General features: G+C 25.8%; 1 protein-coding gene across 1 annotated transcript in view; it reads right to left on the bottom strand.

Moving 5' to 3' along the window:
* The window catches only part of LOC136071819 (cilia- and flagella-associated protein 46-like), a 69,792-nt gene that overhangs the window by 31,229 nt on the left and 15,251 nt on the right, over positions 1–23,312 (bottom strand). The window contains exons 5-24 of the mRNA XM_065797241.1: positions 19,956–20,120; positions 19,480–19,603; positions 18,431–18,552; positions 17,278–17,415; positions 16,967–17,066; positions 16,563–16,655; positions 15,380–15,457; positions 15,180–15,292; positions 15,001–15,097; positions 14,706–14,837; positions 11,924–12,159; positions 9,225–9,444; positions 8,136–8,751; positions 6,328–6,596; positions 5,220–5,425; positions 4,906–5,019; positions 2,401–2,557; positions 2,067–2,189; positions 1,425–1,988; positions 661–1,136 (exon numbers count right to left, since the gene is read on the bottom strand). Of these exons, the coding sequence (XP_065653313.1) occupies positions 661–1,136; positions 1,425–1,988; positions 2,067–2,189; positions 2,401–2,557; positions 4,906–5,019; positions 5,220–5,425; positions 6,328–6,596; positions 8,136–8,751; positions 9,225–9,444; positions 11,924–12,159; positions 14,706–14,837; positions 15,001–15,097; positions 15,180–15,292; positions 15,380–15,457; positions 16,563–16,655; positions 16,967–17,066; positions 17,278–17,415; positions 18,431–18,552; positions 19,480–19,603; positions 19,956–20,120 (4,143 nt within the window). The remainder of the gene's footprint in view (positions 1–660; positions 1,137–1,424; positions 1,989–2,066; positions 2,190–2,400; positions 2,558–4,905; positions 5,020–5,219; positions 5,426–6,327; positions 6,597–8,135; positions 8,752–9,224; positions 9,445–11,923; positions 12,160–14,705; positions 14,838–15,000; positions 15,098–15,179; positions 15,293–15,379; positions 15,458–16,562; positions 16,656–16,966; positions 17,067–17,277; positions 17,416–18,430; positions 18,553–19,479; positions 19,604–19,955; positions 20,121–23,312) is intronic.

Here is a 23,312-nt window from a genome sequence, read left to right on the forward strand (position 1 = left end):
CGCTAAAGCAGCCGGACACCAACTTAAAACTGTTACTGAGCTAAAGTGTAAAATCTTTGAAGCATGGTCCGAGTTGGATCAAACTACACTTCAATGACTAGTGGAGTCAATGAAAGGCAGAATTTTTGAGGTGATCAAGTGTAATGGAGGACATACGCATTACTAATTTCCATCTTTTAATGTCAAAAATATGACTGCGTCTATAGATATATTCCAATTAAAAATTGTACTTTTGTATATCAAACATACTCTCATGTTAATAAAGACACATAGAAAAATTTTTTTTGTGATTTTTATTAGCCCACAACACAAAAATTATTTTGATAAAACTTGCATGCATATCAGTTGACAATTCATAGAAAAAAAATAAGACAAAGAGAAAAAAATTGATGCGTCTAAACGAATATGCCTCAGTGTGTGTATATATATATATATATATATATATATATATATATATATATATATATATATATATATATATATATATATATATATATATATATATATATATATATATATATATATATATATATATATATATGTACCTAAAAACAAAAATTCTTTTGATTAATTTTGTTTAAAAAAAAAATTTAATTAAAAATTTTAGAAATATCAAAAATAAAAATTCAAATAGTTATAATGACAGAAATTATTTCTTACTGTACTTGAGCAGTTAAAGAGGTTATATCTGTATTCAAAGCAAAGCTGTAATGATAGTTGAAAGCATCTAACATTTCCAATGTGTCATATAGCACACTACATTTGAGGTGGACTAGTGTTACTAAAATTTGATTCCTTAAAATTTCTTCTGATAAATAACCCATCACCATTAAAACATGTGCAGTTAGATGTGTTAAACTGTTAATCTCAAGATAGTTGACCAGCTTTTCCATGTATAGGAAGAATTGCATTGGTTTAGTAATTGAACTACTGCTGATAAACAAACCATTGCAATCAGCTTTATAATATTGTAAATGTTTTTCAGGTAGTTTGTAAATACTAACTTCCTTAATAGTCGTGCAAAATGAGATAGGATCAATTTCTGTATTAGATAAAATTTCTTTTTTTTCTGGGTTAAGTTTTTCACCAGGTAAACATCCAATGCGGATAGATTTTTCAACATTTATATAAGATATCTAAAATTAAATGATATTTTATAATCTTTACAAATTTATATATATATATATATATATATATATATATATATATATATATATATATATATATATATATATATATATATATATATATATATATATATATATATATATATATATATACTATAATACTATATAAAAATAATTATAAAATTAAATATAGTTATTATTGTTACATTATATATTTAATTATAATGTTATATTGTATAGTGAACACTTGTTGGTTTATAGATATGAGTAAAAATTTAAAATACAATACTAACAAACCTTCCACAATTGCTTTACTAAAAACAAAGCACTGTTCACACATTCTATAAATGTGTTTGTATTAAAGGTACTTATATCTGCAATCATTAATAACAAACAGATTAAAGTTGTTGTTTCTTCTATAGTTTTAACTATTTTTCCATTAAGTTCCAATAAAGTAGACAAATCAATAGGTGTTAACTTTTTTATTAATAAGAAGCTCATTGCATGAGTAAGGCATTCCATTGTAGTTTCAAAAGGATAATTATTTGCATACAAAAAACTTGCTAAATCCATTAGTCTATATACTTTTTTATAAACATTATCATTTGATAAAACATTCACAGAATTTTTATAAGCTAAAAGTTTATCTATGCAATTAACAGAATTTGTGGCCACCTCAAACCAAATATTTGACAAAAATTCATCGCTTGGTTTGTAAAACTTTGTCATATCAGATTCAATAGACTTGTTTAACCGCACCAAAAATACAATTTTATGTTTTAGCAGTATAGTTTGATGTTGAGAAAATTTTATAACTTTTAACAAATTTTCAATCATCTTAACACCATCTTCAAACTCTTTCTATAGTTAAAAAAAAAAGGTTTAAAACAAAAAAATATGTATATAATACTTGTGTTGATATAAACTAATATTTTGCACCTGATCAGAATAACTTCGAAATAGAACATCATGTAATGCTACAACTAACTTTGAATCTTCCTCATTCATAAAAGTTTTTTTGCCTTTCTCTGCATACTGAGTCTGTTTAACTCCTTCTATGTTCTATAAACAACTTTAACTGATAGATTTTTATAAAAGTATAAACATTGAACATAAATCAACAAAGATCAAACAGTAAAACTTTTCTTTTTACTTTATTATTTATTTCATCATTTAATTACTTGTTATTTTAAGTATTTTATAAAGTATACTAAATAATACTATATTTGAATAATATTATACTATAATAATAAAGATATAACAATAAAATTACCATGTTTAAAACAAATGCAATAACATCCAACAAGTTTTTTAAACTACTTTGTAAAGCTTTTATTTGAACAGTTGAGTCACGGAAAGGTTGAATTGCATTCCAGTAATGTTTAGATGCATTTATAACTAAGTTTGTTAAATTACCATTTTTAGCATGCCTAGAAATGTATAACAAATAAAAACTAGGCTAAAATATAAGTTAGACTGAGGGTCAGGAGTCTTTTGATTGTAAAGAACCAAAATTTAAATTTTGGCTCATTTTATTTATTTTGACCCAGTTTAAAAAATTAAAGAGTCACATGAAAAAACACCATGATGTATACCCCATTGATGATGTATACCCCATTTTACCCCACTTAATATACATGCAGTGTCAGTTAAATAATAATACAACTAAAAAATTAATAATTATGTCATTACACATTAATATATTTTGCACTAAAAAAATTCAGACAAATGTGACACAAAAATACAAAAAAGAAATTTAATTAGATTTATTTTATTGAATTTCCTTACAGAGTGAGTTATTATTTGTAGAATAATTGGTTGTTTTTATTTTTAAGCATGGCAGTAGCAAATATTTAGTTAGCTACTTAACATGATTTTTATATAATGTTGGACAATAATTGTTTACAAAAATATGTTGGTGCAAAACTGAGAAGAGCTTAAATTCAAAACTCTTTAACTAAAAATAAATATTCGATAACAGTTCCAAACAAAGATAATTTGATCTGGTTTTTCAAGTTCATTTACTTTAGACCATTTGTGTTGTAATGACAAGGGTGATTTCTGCTTTTCAAGGCACTCAAGTTCATGGATATAGGAGTGTAAATTTGAATACCAAATTGTTCTATCTTCTAAATCTACTTGCTCAAGTTCATATTGAGCTTGGTTAATTTTAGGAAAGACTGAAAAATCCAATTTTTAAATATCTGTTTTATGAAAATCTGCTTTATCAAAAATGACAAAGTATACTTTCTTTTTCTAAACACTTAAAAGCAACCAAAAAAATGAAATTGCATTTTACTAAACAACTTTTTTGAAAAACTTGCTTTCCTTAGTAGCATGCTTGTATTCACTTACTGCTTGGAAGTACAATAACTTACAAGTTCTAATGTTTCTTCCAAACAATTTTATTTAAAAAGTTGAAATTAGGAAGCCACCATGAAGTAGAATTCTTGCAACCAATCAGGGTCTAATCTGAACTATAACCAAAATGAGTCTGATAACCTAGAATATTCCATTTGCTTTTCTTTTAGCCAGTGGCTTTACTTCATTAAAACAAGCAATAAATTGATAACCACTTATAAACCACTAATAAGATAACAACCTTGTGCAATCACATCCACATCATAAGACATCACATTCCAGAGAATATCGTGATGCAAATCTTATGCCTTCAAAATGCTGGTTAGCCATTTCAGCAGCCATCCTCATTATTCTTTCTTTCATAAATTTTCCTGATAGTAGCTTATATAAGATTTTCAAAACAATGTTATAACTTAAAATATGATGCATCAATACAACAGTCTTTTAAGTATTCTCTATCTGAAAATGATTTTTCATTATTTCTTGAGCAGCCAAAAAAATTTTCAGCTGTAACATAACTTGAACATAATTTTAACCATGAGGCAAATGTATTTAGAGTTTTAGCTATTTTGCACTGTAGCTAAAAGACAACTTTTTTTTTTCCTGGAATCCTCCTAGTACTACTTTTGAAAAATTTGCTGTGAATTTTCTTTATGCTTTTCCACATTCAATATTTTGTTTTAAGTTTTTTATTGCAAATAAGACTGAAATAATTTGGAGTCCTTTTTTTTTTTAATTATTTAAGAGATACATAATAAAGCTCAAAAAGCAACTTGCAACTCATAAACAACAGGTTTCTGTCCTCTGCTTTAGACCATTGTTTAAAAAAACAAATTAAAAATCAAAAAACCATCTTTAGCCATAAAAAAAAGAAAGAATTTGTTATATATTAAATAAGTATATTAAAGTTTATTTTATATCAACTATTAAACTTTTTTTAAATTTAATTAAAATATTTTTTTAATCAACTTCTCTTCCACTCAATTTGTCTTCCACTCAACCTATCTTCCAAATACTTTGCTTTTTAATAATTCAACAAATTGAATTTGATTTTTTGAATTTTTAAACTGAATTTGAATCTAAATTAAAGCATTTTAATTTATTTGAATTTTAATTTACTTAAATGATACTTTAAACAGTATTTTTTTTTTTTTTGACATAAACTTATGGTTTCTTTAAGTAAATAATAAAAACCAATAATCATTTAAAACCTACAAGTATTAAAATAAAAAAGAGGTACTTAAAATATTGGTCAAAATTGTTTATAAAAAAAAAATTTCACACACTAATAAATAAAAATAAGTAACAAAAAAAACCAATAACTTTCATACTCACCATATTCATAAATAGAAAAATTAAAATTATAATAAGATGCATACTGCTTTTAAATTTCTAATATACTATATAAATATCTTACATGCAAGCATCAACAAAACAAGGAAGAGCATAGTTGTAAGTATCAAACCATCTATTTATGTTGGATGTGTAACATTGACCTTTAATAATGTTGGCATAGTGAAGCAGCTGATAACTTTTGGAATGTTTATGATGGACATAAAAGAATTAATTAATTAACATTAGTAAACATACTTAATAATTAACATAATCAACAATATTTTTTTTTGTTTAAACCAATAACACATTTGTATTTTTATGAAAAAATATTTTAAAAACATTTATTAGAAGATATTATTATTTGTATTAATTTATACAGCAGAATACCCAAAATACCTTCTGTTTAACATTTTCTCATTTTTCAACTTTTGTTTTTGCGTTTTTATTTTACAGTCAGGAGTTTTTAACTCGAGAGCACAGTTACAACACTCAATAGCTTTTTTAGTATTTCCATTGCTGAACGACAGATGTGCAAGTTTCACCCATATTTCAAGTAATATTATAAAATCATTACACTTTATACTTTTCGCAAGATCAATTACCTAGATTTTTTAAATATTGAAAATAAGTATGTATTTAAAAATATTATGGATACATACATTTCTAAACAAAGACTTTTCAACTTGCTTTCAAAAATAATATACGTATATACTTTTTAAATTATACAATGATAAATGTTTACATATACATGTTTACATATATAGATTATTTTAAAATATTATATAAGTATATACTTTTAAATACTATTATTTGCATACTAAGGTAATAAAAGATTATATTACCATTTGGTTCTATTGAATAAAAACGTTTAGCAATTGCTTGAAACTTTTTTAAAAAGTTAAACAAAAACATATATTTGGAGCAGTTTTATAAAAAAAACTTTAAAGATGTTTTATAAATTCTAACCAAATACTTACTTACTTGAAACAGTTACTTGCATGAAACAGTTCACAAAACTTTAAAAAAACTTGTGATCTTTTTAAAAAAATGTTTGGCAATTTTTTCTTATAAATTAGTAAACAAATTTTTTTTTCTACATAAAACTACAGTGCTACATCAGACTACATCAAACTAGAGTAAAACTACAGTGCTACATCAGACTACATCAAACTAGAGTAAAACTACAATGCTGCTACACTACTGCTGTTACGATGTGGTTTATGTGAGAGAGCACTAATGAAAATATTTCAGTTTAAGAAAGATTAAAATAATAAATTTAATAAAAGATATTAAAATTAGTATTACAGCACAGCAGAAAAAAGAAAAATATTAGATAAATAGAAGCTCAGAGCACAGCATTTAGTAAGTTAAAGCACAGCATTAAGTAAGTTGTGAAAAAAATCATCTCTAAAACTCATGCACAGTAAAAAAGTTAGAAAAATACATATATTATTATTTATATTATAATTGACAAAAGAGATTTTTTAAATTTAAAAATATTCACCTCATTTACAGAAATAGTTGGTGAATAGTTAACTACTTTGTTTTGATGAAGTATCAAAGCTTCAAGATGGCATAAAACAACTTCAGCATCTTCAACTTTTTCAAAATTTAAATAATTTTTGGATTGATTCATCAAGCCTTTACATAGCACCCATGTCTTAAGAAGCTCAATACGAGATGCAAGAGGTACAATATGCTGAGAAGTATATTTTAGTATATATTCTAAGATACTGCTTGCTTCAGTTAAATCTGGCATGTCATCCTTTACATCTGTTAAACATTATCAAAAAAATTTCATTTTTATAAAATAATATATTTTATAAAATTATATAAATAGGCCAATAAAGTAATGTTTTAAACAAATTCCAATAACTTATTTTTGAATAAGAATTATTGAATTAAATTATCATGCCATTTAATGCTTTTATCTAACAAATTCTGGTATTTTTTCAATTATTAATCATATATATATATATATATATATATATATATATATATATATATATATATATATATATATATATATTCTGAGAATATATATATAATAATATTAATATTATTATATAGATATTCTCAGAATATCTATATAATAATATTAATATTACAAAAATAATATTAATAAAAAAAACTAATAGTTTACAATAACTAAATAATTAATAATAACTACAAAAACAATATTTTGAGAAGAAAAAAAAAGGAATATTTTAAGAAGACTATTTAAAGGTAACATAATATTTAAAAAAACATAATAAACAAACAAAAAAAAGAAATAAAATAAATTAAATCACACACCACACTCTAAAAATAATAACTCTTAGCAGAAAAAAGTAAAAAAAAAAACTAATAAAAATGAATTATAAATAACAAAATAAAATACAAGAAAAAAAACTGCACACAATTCAAGCTGATGCTAATTTATGATGCTAGACAATTAAAATACTGAAATTCAACAAATTTTATACAATGTTTTAGTAATAAATAATTATCATATAATTATTGTAAAGTTTTAACATTAGGTAACATATTTGAAAAAAACAGTTTTATTGAGTTTTCATAGCAACTATTTATAATAGTCCTAAATTTAAATTCATATTTTTTCATCAATCAACATGGGTATTTTTTCTTATTTCTTTCTTCTTCTTTTTTCAATTTTTTGTCATAGTTTTATTTTGATTTTTATTTCGTTTGTAACTAAACAGCTACACCATGGATTAGCACAACAGAAAATGAAACAAAGTAACAAATAATGAAAAAACAACAAAAGTAATAAAAAAATTTCAGTTTTCTAATTTTTTTTTAATTTGTACATCTGTTTTGTTCAAAAGCTTTATTAATTAAGTTAACCTTTTCTTTGTCAAGAAAAAATGCTTCAGAATTCTCTCACCTTGTCAGAATTCTAAAGTATCAATGTTCAATTAAAAAAGCTAGATGAAAAAAAGCTTTTTCAGCATAGGAATAATATGGGATTAAGGATTAAGGAGGATAATTGATTGTTTGAACAGAAACCCTGGTAGCATTTGCAGAAAAGAGAAAGAGATGCATCCTATTATGCAAGAGAAGCTCAAGATTGGCAGTTAGAGCCTAATTAAACGTAAACTATCTTCTTGACTTTGAAAAAAACTATGGGTAGCGTGAGGCTAGAATTAAAAGTGAGGCTAGACTTAAAAAATTGGATGTGGAATAAAATAATAAAAGTGCAAGTAAAATTTACAATTTTGAGTTTCAATCAAATTAAACAAAAAAATAATAATAATAACAATTAAATAATAATAATAACAATTAAATAACAATTAAATAATTCATAAATACCTAACTTTTTTATTTTTGTAGGAGATTTCTTTTTAACTTTCTTATTGCTGGCTAACTTTTCATCATTTTTAGATGAATCTATTGAAGAATCAATATAAGTTTGAATTAGACCTTGTGCTAATGCATTACCTAAACTGCATAGTATTGCTTGGTTTGGTTTTGCTGTTTTGGCAATCGTTTGCATAGCAAAAAAAATAGGTTTAAAATATTTTGTTAACAATGAGAATTGTCCTTTTGATATTAAATGGATTGTATAGTTCCAAACATAAACAGCAGCGTTGTTCACTATCCAATCTTCCTTTAACTGAACACCAATGTCTGCAGAATGAAGAAAATGTTGTAATGCATTTTCTGAAATTTCTATCAACCACTTGCAATAAGCAGACCATTGATTATCTGCATTACATTTATCGGTCATATTTGTTTTATTTTCATCATATCCAAGTAAAGTACTATTTAGTATAGGTGATACCTGCACAGGTTGTGCTTGTACACACAAAATCTCTTCTCTTACTGGAGAGTGTGGCATCTGCAGAAGTTCTACTTCTTTATAGTTTGGAGCAGCTGGTATCTCCAAAAGTTCAGTTCCTTCATACTTTAAAAGTTGCACAAGACACTAGAAAAATAAAATTTGAACTCAAAAAAAGTTAGACTGCAAACTAAAAAAAAAATTAAATTATATGTTTGTACAGAAACTCAAAACCAAATATTTTGCTATTATCAATCAAATTATTGTTGCAAACAATAAATTTTTTGTTGTGAACAACCAAACGGCTGTTGCAAACAACTAAAAATGCTGTTGCAAACAACCAAAATCACTGTTGCAAACAACCAAATTGTCGTTGTAAACAATCAAATTTTTGTTTCAAACAATCAAATTGTTGTTGCAAACGACTAAATGGTTGTTGCTGACAACCGTTTAATTAAAATTTAGACAAACTACCAAATAATTGAAATTTATAATTAATTTATTGTTACAAACATTCAAGTAATGGATATTGTTGCTACAAATATTGAAATAATGGATGTTGTGGATATTTAATTGGATGTTACATTATTGATTCAAAAGAAATATAAAATAAAAATCACTTCTGCATAGATGTAATGCATTTCTGATGCTAATCTCTTCAATTCATTTTTTGGTTTAACATCCTGAGATCTCTCATTTGCATCAAAGATTTTGTTGTAACAAAAAAAGAAAAAAGTAGATGACACACGAGTAATATCCCATAATCCTTGCTTTCTAGCAATTTTAACTAAATCAGACCATAAGTATGTTCTAAAAACAAAACCAGATACTAAGTATGTTCTAAAAAAAAACACAAATTTAATAATAACAATAATAATAGCTTTATTTTTATTGTTGAATGGAAAATATAGTAAATAACAGTAGATGAATAGTATAAATAAAAAATTATAGAAAATTTATTTTTAATTTTATTTTTACAAAAAAAAAAAAATATATATATATATATATATACATAAATTCTCCAAATAATTAAACAAGAAATATGTAGACAAGCTAAAAATTTAACATTTTAAAACTATGCTTTAAAACTATGCTTTAAAATATACAACAAACTATAATGTGATAAGTTAAAATTTAATAAAAACTATTAAGGTTGAAGCAAATCTTTTGTAATTATATTTTTTTGTCTGTAAAATACAACTGGAGATCAAGCTGGAAAGAATTGTATTGCTAAGTTGTTGTTATTATTTTTATCCATTTCTTAAAATAACTTATGTTTTAACAACTTGTAAAGTTATGTACAACATTTTTTATGCAAATATATTAAACTACTTCAAGTCAAAAATAACCTAAATAAGTGTATAAATATTGACAAACAATATAAATATGCATGATGTATGTATCTATTTATTAACTAATAAAATAGTGTCATTTATATTAATATAACAGTGTTACTAAACAAATAGGAAATTATTAGTGAGTACTTTGCGACTAATTCAAAACCCATTTTAATAACCTTGATTTTACACTTTTTTTATCATTTCCTACACAGTCTTTTGTTAGAAAACTTTAAATAAGTTATCTATTAACTCTGTTGTAGATGTGGAAAGCAATACGCAAGTGAAATATTTTTTAAAATTTACAATATTTTATCTCCATTTAACCTTTGTCATATTTCATAATTATTCTACCTCCATCATATTTTATAATCATTTCACTATACTTAACTTTCATTTATTCTAACAACAAAAATGTTAAAAAAAATGATACTTAAATGAATTACAAAATAATATAGATAAAATAGCCAAATGGTTTCACTGAGAAATGAATTACAAAATGATATAGATAAAATAGCCAAATAATGTCATGTATGGAAGATGAAACTTAATGTAAGTAAATGTAAATAAATGTATTTTGGTAAGTATAATAAAAAAAGAAAATGAAAATAAAAAAATTTGAATAAAAAAAGTGAATATACCATCTTCACCTAAAATCATAACATACGAACTCAAATCGAAGTCTCCAATTTCGAAAAAGACCTAGACATTATGACATCTACTGACCGAAAATACAGCCAACATATCAATTACTGTGTCAACAAAGCTAACAGAATGCTAGGTTTAATTAAATACACTTTTGAATTCAATCTCATTTGCTATAATATTGTATAAAGCCTTTGTTCAACCCCTCCTCAAATATGCATCTAGAATCCATTAAAGAAATATGATATATCAGCTTAAAAAAGTTCAAAGAAGAGCAACTCGAACAAGAAGTTTCTTACATCTAAGTTATAAATCACAATTAAAAAAAGTTTAATATTACAATGCTTGAAACTCATAGATTAAGAGGAGATTTAACTGAGTGCTTCAAAACTGTTCACGACTTAATACAAGTTAAATGGTGTACATCCAAGTCAAAAATAATAATAAAACCTCAAGTTATTGGAACAATATGAAAACAGATAAAATCCTATTTGATTCAAAATAGAATTAATAAAATAATGTTGTCCACTAAGATAATTTTATTCTTAATAGAATAGCCGCTGTATGGAATCATCCTCCATCTATTGTGCTATCTACTTCATTGAAAGTATTCAAAAAAACAATTAGACGAATATATTAAAAGCAAATATAAAGCCACCAGCTGATATAGAGTGTGCTTATTACACACTCTTGTTTAACATTATAAACAATAAAATTTTTGTTATAAATTATATTAATTGTTATTTTGTTAAATTTCAGCAATAAATAGTTATCATTATTATTAATAGTTATTAAACAACCTGATACTTTAAATGATATTTAATTATCTTTTACAATTATCTAAAATTTGATTTATTCTTTTCAGTGAATAGATCAGACTATCCATTGGTCAATCCAGTTCAACATAACTGAGACTATTCAGTTCAATATAATTGAGAAGCAATAAGCTGAATAAAGAAATTATTACTTCATTGCTAAGTTTAATTAAAGGAATACTTATACTGTTTTTATTTTTTGTTTTTTCCAACAACTAGTATTTTATAAAATCAAGTTCAATTTTAATTATGCTAATTATTGGTTTTGATTATATGATGTAAGATTTCTATATACATTTTTATAAAAACTTTGTATATATATATATTAAAAAAAAAAAAAAGGATAAAAGAAGCTTCTGAAGATCTTAATGTGATCTTCTAAAGATCTTAATAGTAAGAAATTAGATTTCTTTTATGAAAGTTGATTTTGTGACTATTTATGATAAAGCAGTTTGCATAATTAGATTGATATATAAAGACTTTTTACTTAAAATTTAGAAATAATGAACAAATAAAATATACCTTTTTACACTAATGGAATCAACATCTATCTTCTGAAAATGTTCGCCAACAGCCATAATTCCTTGTTTATACTTTTTAATTTTTTCTGATAAAAATTTAGGAGACTTCTTTTCTGTATTAATCAAGGCTTTTTCACCTTCAATTACTAAATTGAACAAATCAGGAGATAATAAACAACCAGCTTTCTTAAGATAAGCACTCATTCTTGTTGGATTCTTAACATTTATTGAAGCGGCCTGAAAATCAAAATAAAATGCTATACATGCATACATGCATACATACATACATACATACATACATACATACATACATACATACATACATACATACATACATACATACATACATACATACATACATACATACATGCATCCTTATATACATACATACATGCATCCATATATACATACATACATACATATATAAATACATACATACATACATGCATCCATCCATACATACATACATACATACATACATACATACATACATACATACATACATACATACATACATACATACATACATACATACATACATACATACATACATACATACGTGGATTAGTATATTTAAATCCAGTAAAATGTTACAGTCAGGTCAGTAAATTGTATAATAAGGTCATGTAATAATTAGGATTATCATGATCAATAACACCCAGCCAATAATAAGGTCATGTAATAATTAGGATTATCATGATCAATAACACCCAGCTATTGGAAACTAATGGTAACACGTAATTTAGTACAATTTACCTTATATTTTACTAGTAGGATTCACATTTTAAAGCAAAGGCTCAGAGAAGTTAACTCTTGTAATGGAGAAGGCCTCAGATGTTGACTATAATAAAGCGATAAATAATAATGATTTGATAATCTCAAAAACTATCAAGCAAGCTTATGTAGAAGACCAGCATATCAAACTATATTGAGAGCTTTAGATATGTCAAGAGCAACAGCCCTTGTGTTGCTGCCTCCATCTAATGCACAATAGAATCTTTCAGTCACAGCAGTTACCAAGTTAGCTGTAGAATGAGAAAATCAAAACAATATTGATTGTCACAGAGTAAGTTATTAGACTCAATATAAATTTTAGAAAATTGTTGATCAAAGACCTTGCTAAAAACAGAGAGAAGACTAATTGAACGATTGTTGGAGAGGTCAAAATGTTCTCCAGAGTATTTAAAAATTGGAACCACAGATGCTGTTTTCCAGCAGGCGGAAACCAAGACTCAGTCAAGCACTTATTAAATAGTTTAGAGAGAATTAATGAGAGTTCTGGAGAACGCTTTTGTAAGACTGTGACAGGAATGTTGTGTGGACCACAATCATTGAAGAATTTAATTAAGAAATGACTTTAGCATTGGAAGATGGAGTGATTTAGATGTACAACAATCAATTAGAGTTATAATAAAAGTTCTTTGAAAATATTTCTTCCTCATTCTTGGGAGACATAATAAGATCAGACCCATGAATTAGAGATAGAATGTTCAAACTACCTTTGTTAATGACACTCTCAAAGACTTTCCAAAAGTAACCTAACCATCTAAAAGAGAACAAGGAGTAACCAAACACAAGCTAGGGTCAGAGACAAGTCACAAATTTCTGGAGCCTAACTTCTGAGATAAGATACAAGATTTTGTAAACTGGAAATAATGGAGCTTATTTTTACATTAACTTCTAGCAATAATAAAAAGCTGTTGGTTTTCAAGAGAGCTGTTCTTTTGAAAATGAAGAAAAAAAAAGATTAAAATTAGATACAGAGACAAGTCACAAATTGAGGAATGAAGGTAAGTGATTAGGGTTGTCTGGAAAATGAGTCACAAAGTTAGCTATCAGAGTGAGAGATTGAGAAAATACAGAAGTTATGGACTTTAGTGCCAGCAGGATCAGTTGCCAAGCCATTCAGTGTAATAAGAATTGAAGTCACCAATAACAACAATATTGGCAGAGGGGTGAAAAGAAAGGACATAGTCAATTTAATCAGAAATTACATCTAAAAGAGTGCAGTCTTAAGAATGAGAATGATGAAGAACAAAGAAAAAGGTGATAGAGTGAAGAGGTGCTAAGTGGAAGCATATAAAAGATTGGTCAGAGGATTCAAACCTCATATGGATAAAAGGATAGGCCATCAATACTGAGATCTGAAGGAGGAATAGCCAAATTTAAATTAGTCTTACAAAAAGCAAGCAAGTCTGGTGAATTTTGGAAGTGGTAAAATTCAACTGACGAAAAGTTTAAAGACCACAAGTACTTGTAAAAGATTGGTGATGGTTTTTAATATTTAATAATTTTGGTTACTTTAGGCATGGTGTAAGTTAAAAGGACTAAATATTAGAGTAAAACTTGTGTTCTTTTAAAAAATTTGGATGTTTAGCATTATTTAAAAACAGAATAGTTAAGTAGTAGAATAAACTCCCTAAAGATATTAAACCAGCAAATCAGTTATTTAAAAAGTCACTTGTTGCTATAGGGAACTATCTACTGTTGGTGAACTGCGCAGTTATGCCATATAAATTTACCTTTATAAATATTCTACGAATTAATAATTTTTAGAATATATATTATCATGACTATATAAATATAAGACTAAATATATTTAAATATATTAATAAACATGTTTAAACATATTGTAAATATATTAAAATATGTTAACAAATATATTTAAATATATTACCAAATAAAAATTGATAAATAAACAACTAACAGAAAAAAAAAAAAAAAAAATTAAATAGAGAAAAAATCCAAACACTTTAATTTCTCTAAATTTAAAAGGTTAAAACCTTTTCAATAATTGAAGCTGCCTGATCTTCCAGACTAACTGGCTGTTGATATAAAAGTATGGAAACATCCAATCTTTGCTTAAGATGATCAATTTGACTTTCATAAACATGTTCAACATCAAGGATTGAAGCCTAAAATTATAAACACATTCAACATCAAAAACAGTAACCTAGAGTTTTAAACACAACTAAAGTATTTTTGGAATTAAATAAAGTTTTAATTGTCTATAATTTTATCTCAAAAATTGTACTAAAGTACTTAAGGTTAACAAAACCTCAGTTTCATTGATTGTACCTTTAAAAGTTGAGACATTGCTGCCTCCTTTTGCAATTGATCTGATTCAGATTTTGCTAACTCAATATGGATTTGAATTCTCGTCAAAGTTAAAAGACTAAGTTTGTAAAAATAAAAATAAAAATTTTTAATTATTTAATTATTTTTTTTAAATGATTGTGACAAGATTTTTCACACACCTATCAATTTCTTCTAATTTTTGAGAAGCTATTTTCAATGGTTTATATATGTGATGACGTAAATTATTTTGCAATAATGGCAAACAAGTATTCCACAATGTGACACACCCAACCTAAAAAAAAAAAGTAATCATAAAAAAAAAGAATAATTAATATAAAAAAATTAAAAGGTTTTACAACATAAAAAAAAAACAACTCACTTGAGTCATAGTTTCATCATTTATTTGAAATGCAGAGGTTATGTGTTCTACTAATTCCTCAATTACATCAAGACGAAGCTATGACAAACAACAGCACAATAAATTTAATACTTAAAAAAAAACAACTTATAACAATAAAAATCTTGCTAAAAGTCATGCTCAAAAATTCCTTTTCAATATTTACAAAAAAAAAACACAACATGAAATTATAATATGAAAAAAAAAAATTTGATGGTACTATTACGTAGTCATTAAAACAAATATTCATCATTTGCTTTAATGACTATGTAGTAGTACTAACAAAATCTTAAAAATAAATATTCAACATATATCTGAGTTACAGCATAAAAGATAATAGAAATAAAAATGGGATATAAGATAAATTAAAAATAAAAATAATAAATAAGCCAATAAAGATAATAAGTTAATAAAGATATAAGAGCTAGAAGAGAATTCACCAATACTTAACAACCAGTTTATTAATGTAGGTAACAACTCTGGTTGTTAGGTATATATCAGTTTATTAATATAGTGTAAGGTAGCAACTCTGGTGCTAGGTGATCTGTAACAACTTACCAACATAATTTAAATATTATACCAATATCATAACTTTTCACAAACTATTTAGTTGTGTATTAATCAAGTGTGTAACTATTAAGTGTGCTTGATTTGTTGCAAAGTATACCTCAAAGGTATAACAACATTAAAGGCTTTAACATAAGGCATTAAAGGCTTAACAACATACATAGTGTTACATTAAGTTTAAATGTACCAGTTGCACAAAAACTCTGTTTTAAAATCAATACTAATCTTATGAAAGATAATTGATTATGCAATTTGAAATTATTTTAGACTAGTAAGATAAGATACAGGAGAATGATTGGAAATAGAAGTTGAGTAATTTGCCAAGGTTTTGAACTGAATAAGTGACAAGATATTCAAGGGCTTTAAGTGAATGAGAAAAGATGTTCACGCAAATTATACCCTGATATATGCATATATAATTATTCGTTTCAAGGGCTTGAAGTGAATAAGATATTCAAGTGACTTGATAACAATTTGAAGTTAAAAAAAGAGTTTGCATCTCAATTGGGTTTTTTTTGTGATAAATAAAAGTTAAAAGTGACTAAATAAAAAAAATAATAACAATAAAATTAAAAATTTTAATAAAAAAATAAAATACTTTAATATTTGGTTTAGCGTAAATGTCTCCTTTAATCGTACTAATTTTAAGCTCAATTTTCAAAATCTTCAAATTGAGTTGATGTGCAGAACCCTAAAAAGAAACATTTTACCAATTAAATGGTTAAATTTTTTGAAGTAATTATAAAAAAAATTATTCAAGAATGATGATTTGGATTAACATGGATTAATATAGGCTTCGTATTTACTAATATTTACTAAAAATTTCTGCTAAAAAATAATTAAATGAAATGTTAAATTGAAAAAAAAAAATTATATTATAAATATTTTTGTATTTAATTGGAAATTTAAAAAATACCTAAGTTATAATTAAAAAAATATATAAATAAAATTATATCTTAAAATTATATTAAAATTATAAAAAAATATATATATTGTTCATACAATTAAAGCAAGTTTAGAAAGCTCTTTGATACATTTTTCACTTATATCATGACAATTTGCATCAATACTCAATCTTGTTAAGTCTGTAAGAAGTTCAGCCCTACCAAAGTTTGTAAATAAATCTTTTAATTGTTATATGTTATTAATTTGTATTTTTTAAATAAAAAATAAAAGTTAAATATAATAAATTAAATTAATAAAACTGATAAATAAAACTATGAACTAAAATAATTTAACATGAACCAGTGAGTTAGCAATTAAAAACCAGTAAAAATTAGAAATTAAACTTGAACTAGCGTTAGAAAAATCACCTTTGAAATTTTGTAAGACCATCAGATGATACAGAAATCAAAGGATCTCTCTGACTGTTAAGTTTGAATTCAACATTATCTGTTATACAAGCAAAAATACCTTTTATTTCTGCATATTTCAAAACCATATCAGAATTTCTAATCAAATAAATCATACAAAAAAGTTAAAAATAATTGAAATAAAGTGTGAAACATATTATAATAAAATCATGCAAATAAGTTTCACTTCATATATTATTTTAATAAAAATAAGTTTCACTTCATATAAACTGAATTATGGATATAATTATTTTACAGTTCTTTTATTGGCTTATTAAGCTAGGACTGAAATTATATCAACAAAAAATGTGCATCAGATTTTTCCCTAGAGGAGACACTGATCTACAGAAAAACAATGAATAACACACAATATAATTAATGTTACTAATACAATTGTATTAGTAACATTAATTATATTGCTCGGACAGAACATAATATATATATAATTGGAACCTAAAGCTGAAACAGTACTACAATAAGAATGAAATAGCCAATTCCATATTTTCCTTAGACCATTCCTAAAGATGTGGATTGTTTTAGATTGTAACAAGTTCCAAGTGAGATACCTATAAAAACTAAAACACAACTTATGTAAAAGGTATTTGGGTTAAGTTTGCCAAATAAACTTACAATATTATTAACTTGATCAATGAATTGGGTCAGTAATAACATTTGTAATCATCCTCGTTTGTTAATTATATTATCCAAATCAGGCTAACTCTTATGGTATTTAATTAAATTGCCAGAAATGAGGTAGGAGCGGTGTTTGCCAGAAATGAAGTAGGAGTGGTGTTTGCCAGAAATGAAGTAGGAGTGGTGTTTGCCAGAAATGAAGTAGGAGCGGCAATTGTGCAATATACTTCTATGTATTTAGATTTTAACACATTTTGACTTTATTCTTAAATGCACTTTTTTTTTTAAAAAAAGAAGAATCACAGAAAAGAATAAAAAGAACTTGGCAAATCTATTTAAAAACAACATTTATTTAAAAAAAACTGTTTTTCTTTATTATAATAATTGCCTTTCTTTTATGCTTAAAAAAAAAACAGTGGAAAAAAAGTTATATTTTCAAAAGACATTAAAATTATTATATAATTATAGTATTGTATTTTACCTTTTTATGCACAATAGTTTCCAATAAAGTTTAAGCTCTTGTGAATAGTTTATAATATCGCTAATCTTTGATTGATCAGACATACTATCATTAACATTTGATTGGTCAGTTACACTATCAAACTAATAAAAATAATAATAGAAATTTTCATATTTCACTAGACACGAATTGAAGCTAATCAAAATTATTTAAATAAATATTATACAACTATATTTTTGTTTTTTTAGATTCAAACTTCATGTAACAAACAAATCGAAGTCATAAGCTTATAATAAAGCATTTTCCTTGCTATTACAAAACATTAAATCGTAAGTAAAACACTGAGATTAAAACAGCAACTTGGCTTACTTACATATGTATATATATATATAAGTATATATATATATATATATATATATATATATATATATATATATATATATATATATATATATATATATATATATATATATATATATATATATATATATATATATATACATAAATGCAGCATTAGATGCACATGGATGACACCATACAAAAACAGAAAGCTGCAGAAGTTGTGTATATATATACATACATAAACATGCAAGACAGGAATTTTTTTTTTTTATTAACTGATAGACTGCCTGCCCCAACCAAACCCTCAGTCAATGTAGCAGCACTCCCTTGCGAGTCAGGCTAAGATAGCAGATGTAGCAGCACTCTGTTGCGAGTCAGGCTATTTGTCAGTCGATGTAGCAGCACTTTGTTGCAAATCAGGCTATAAGATAGTCAATGTAGCAACACTCCGCGCATGATTTACAGTAAAAAAAATAAAAACATTTTATTAAAAAAAAATAAAAATAAAAACATTGTTTATACTGTTAAAAATATTCAGAATGTTTTTAAAACATTCAGAATGTTTTTAAAAACATTCTGGTCAATTAAATTTGCGCTTTTGCAGTTTTTTAAAAAACAATTAATTTGTAATTAAATTAATGGTTTTTACTTTCTGACAACACGCAAATGTTGGACGAAAGTCAAAAGTAATTAAAAGTGACGTAAATTAACAATAAATCAAAAAGTACCAAAATCTTAAGAACATCTTTGGAATTATTTAACATATGTTGTTTAATAAACTGCAATGTTGAAATTCCCATGGAAACCAGCTCCTCCTTTGATCCAACTTCTGCTATGCATTCCAGTAAAAGTCTAAAATAAATGTTATTTATATATTTATTAAACAACTTATTCGCTACTGAAATGTTATCATTACTGTACAATAACAATATAGCTGTGTAGAAGTAAGCAATGTAGTTGTGTAGAAGTAAACAATATAGTTGTGTAGAAGTAAGCAATGTAGCTGTGTAGAAGTAAGCAATATAGCTGTGTAAAAGTAAACAATATAGTTCTGTAGAAGTAAGCAATGTAGTTGTGTAGAAGTAAGCAATGTAGTTGCATAGAAGTAAGCAATATGGTTGTGTAGAAGTAAACAATGCAGTTATACAGAAGTAAGCAATATAGTTGTGTAGAAGGAAGGAGGAAAAAAAATAAGATTTCTTACATTAAAAGATCAGATCTCCATTCAAAATCAGAATCATTAATTTCATTCAAAGATGATATTATAAACTGCAAGCTATCAATTATAAGGTGTCGATAACCAGCTATCATAAATGGACGAGAAAATGACCAGAATAAAATTGAAGCATTATACACCAGAGAGTTAAAGCTAAAAAAAATTGAAAATAAAAACAATGAATTATATTTATTTACATTATTTACCTGTAAAGTTTAAGAATTAGATATATACTATATATAAAATGAAATTAGTTTTTTTTAATGTTTTTTTGTTTGTTTTAAAAGTATTAAAGTTGTTATTTATATTATATATAACTTTATTGCATTAATTATACTATATATTATAACATCACAACATTATTCAAAACTTTAATCTAATAAAACAGAAATTGCAAATATTTTTAACAATTAATTGAAATATTGCTTTGGAAAAAAAATAGCTTTAGAATACTTAGCTCACAATAAGAGGTTTAGGGTTCAAATATAATTTACACCTCTAGTGCCGCACTTGTTTCTTCACATAGTGACCTTGTTTAATAAGGTTTGTGTTTCCGAGTTGAGAGTTGCAAAAAAATAATAAAAATAACAAAAAATGAGTGACCTTTTCGACTGTAGTGGGAAGGCGAGTTTAATAAAAAAAGTTGAAAAAAAAATCTTCTGAAATTCAATTATCAAAAAAATCTTCTTAAAATGTTTGTCATAAACAAATAAAGTAGATAAAACACACACTTTATCGATTCATCCAATTCGGTGTTTGCAGAAAAACATTTATTTTATATAAATTTTGCAGAATGAAAATTTTCCATCATTTAACTTTTCTATTCTAAATATTGATTTGTAGTATTAAATGTAAATATAGATTTTTAGTCCTTTCAAAATCATTATTTCTAGTTTATAAACATGTTATTTTAAAGGAGTTGAACAGGTGAATTTATTACATAGTATTAAAATATATATGAAGCAAAAATATTACTAAATAGTGTTATAATGTGCCTTGGTGTTAAATATTGGCATATTTTTTCTTGATTGCATGTGAACACATATCATACCATCTTTTTATTTCGCTGCAAACCTAGGCAGAAACAGCTGTCATTATCTTTACACAACATTCTACAGCTTGCGAGTGGCATGGTTTTCAAAAGAAAACTTAGTTGAATGCGATTCTCTTTTGCTTCTTTCAGTTCCACATCAGTGAGCTGCATTGTTAGTGGTGGCTCTGTCAGCTGCATATTACTCCAATCAATCAACTTCCATGTATTCTTTGCCATAAAATTGAGAGTTAGAACTTTGAATTGCCGCACGCTAGTTTGATTAGCATTTATACTTCTTTCTTTTCTAGGTCTCTGTATACATCTAACATCTAATTTTCAGATTTGTGGCTGCTCATCTGAAATTATTGCTAGAAGAACATTTTCTTGATGACCAAAGAATGCATTTGTTTGAACAACTCTGTCTACTACCTTACATAATGCATCTGGCAGATACCATGATTTGACTATTGTGCTGCATAGATGCCTGCTGCCATGAAAAGTAGAAGACTTCTTGTTGATGATGAACCACATAGGGGCATAAACGTGCATAATGTACATTGCTATAGTTACTAAATTTGATGAAGGCCTGGTGATAGAAATATATAATCTGAGGATCCTGTTGGCAGTGGTGAGCCATCTAGAATGACCCAGCTTTTAGGGCTGTGCTTTTCCAAATTGGCAGAACAATCACCACATAGTACAGCTTGGCAGATATCAAAAAGGTAAAGATGATCTGTAATGAGCACTTTTCTGTCCACCTCTGGTATTTCTACATTAAGGTTTATAGGTTGGAAACCAAAAACCTTTAAGATCTCACAAGTTTCAAGGGACTTTCCAATAGAACCTGAATAGTATCTAGAACCAGATGTTGGTCCATCTAATTTTAAAAACAAATGATGCAGTGGAAGCTCATTTGCATGTAACAAACAGATTACCCATTGTAGAGACTGTTAGAGATTTAACTTAATCTAATTACACCACCATTGTTTCCAGTGTTTACATTTGTTCCATCACACCCAAGCATTTGTAAATCATCCAAAATGATATTGTATTTTTTAAAGTACTTTAGAATTTTAAGATTTTATAGCTTCAGCTGTTCCGCTAAGAGGAGTGCAGTGTCTCAAAAAGCCCCCTCCAGATTCCTGAATCAAGGATATGTCCTCTTCCATCACTGTAGTTTTCTTCTTATTAAAAAATTTAAGGGTCTGGTCTTTTTTGCCACGTCTTATCTTGCTTGTTTTTTGTCATCATTTGAAATAATGCCAATTTCTTCAAGTACAGCTAATGTATTTGCTTTGAAGATGACAATGATGATGGAGTGTTTTCAACTATATCAGGTCGTTTTAAAGTACTGGGTGTGGCAGAAATGATAGAATCTAGTGGCACTGCATCATTAAGGTTTGAGCTAAGTTTGCTTTGGGTATTCTGCAGTTTTGTTGTAACTTCTTTGTCAATTGATTCAATACCCAATTTACATTCAATCCTTTGATCTTCTAGAAAAGTGTGCTCCATAGCTGGTACCATAATAACTTTGGCACAGCAGCATTTTTTTAGATCTTCGCATTGGCAAGCAGATATATCAAAGAGTTTAGCTAATTTGTCCTTATAGAACTGAAAGTTATTTTTTTATTTTCTCTGTCAGCAATTGGAATTAATTGCAGCTTTTCGCTCTGCTCAAATAGGTTATAAACTCTCTTTGTCAATGAGTTAAATGATGACACAGTTGGTATGTTGCATTTTTCCAAATTTTGAAGAACTGCATTGCTGTTGAAGCTGCTTCATTATTTTTGTTAGCTTTTCTAGGAAGTTTCTGCAAAATTATATTATATATTTAACTTTAATATTATTTAAAAAAAATTATATGTGGTATTAGTTGCTTACATTTTCTTGCAAATACATCATACGCCACATCACATTTAGTCCTGTTGGCAGTTGCACTTCAGAGTGCCGGTTTGAAAACCCAAAGAATAGATAATCTGTTTTAGATCTTAACATTCTATTTACTGAAATATATTTAGCAAAGTTTTGGTATATTATAGTATTATCATAGAATAAGTAGACATAGCAAAGTGTTTAACTCTATATAGATACATATCATGTCAACACAAACCATACTCGATTAATTAATATTCTTAATAACGATATTATACATTATAGCAACTTTATTATTCAATTATAAATAATATTATTATTTACAAACAAAATATTCTTACTGACATTTAAAAATGCAGTTTGTATTGAAACTTCGAGTAGAACATGTATTTTATTAAATTTTATGCCAAATATTCAAATTTTTTGATTGAAAATTTTTT

The sequence above is a fragment of the Hydra vulgaris genome, chromosome 05 (assembly GCF_038396675.1).
Source record: "Hydra vulgaris chromosome 05, alternate assembly HydraT2T_AEP".
Taxonomy (NCBI): domain Eukaryota; kingdom Metazoa; phylum Cnidaria; class Hydrozoa; order Anthoathecata; family Hydridae; genus Hydra; species Hydra vulgaris.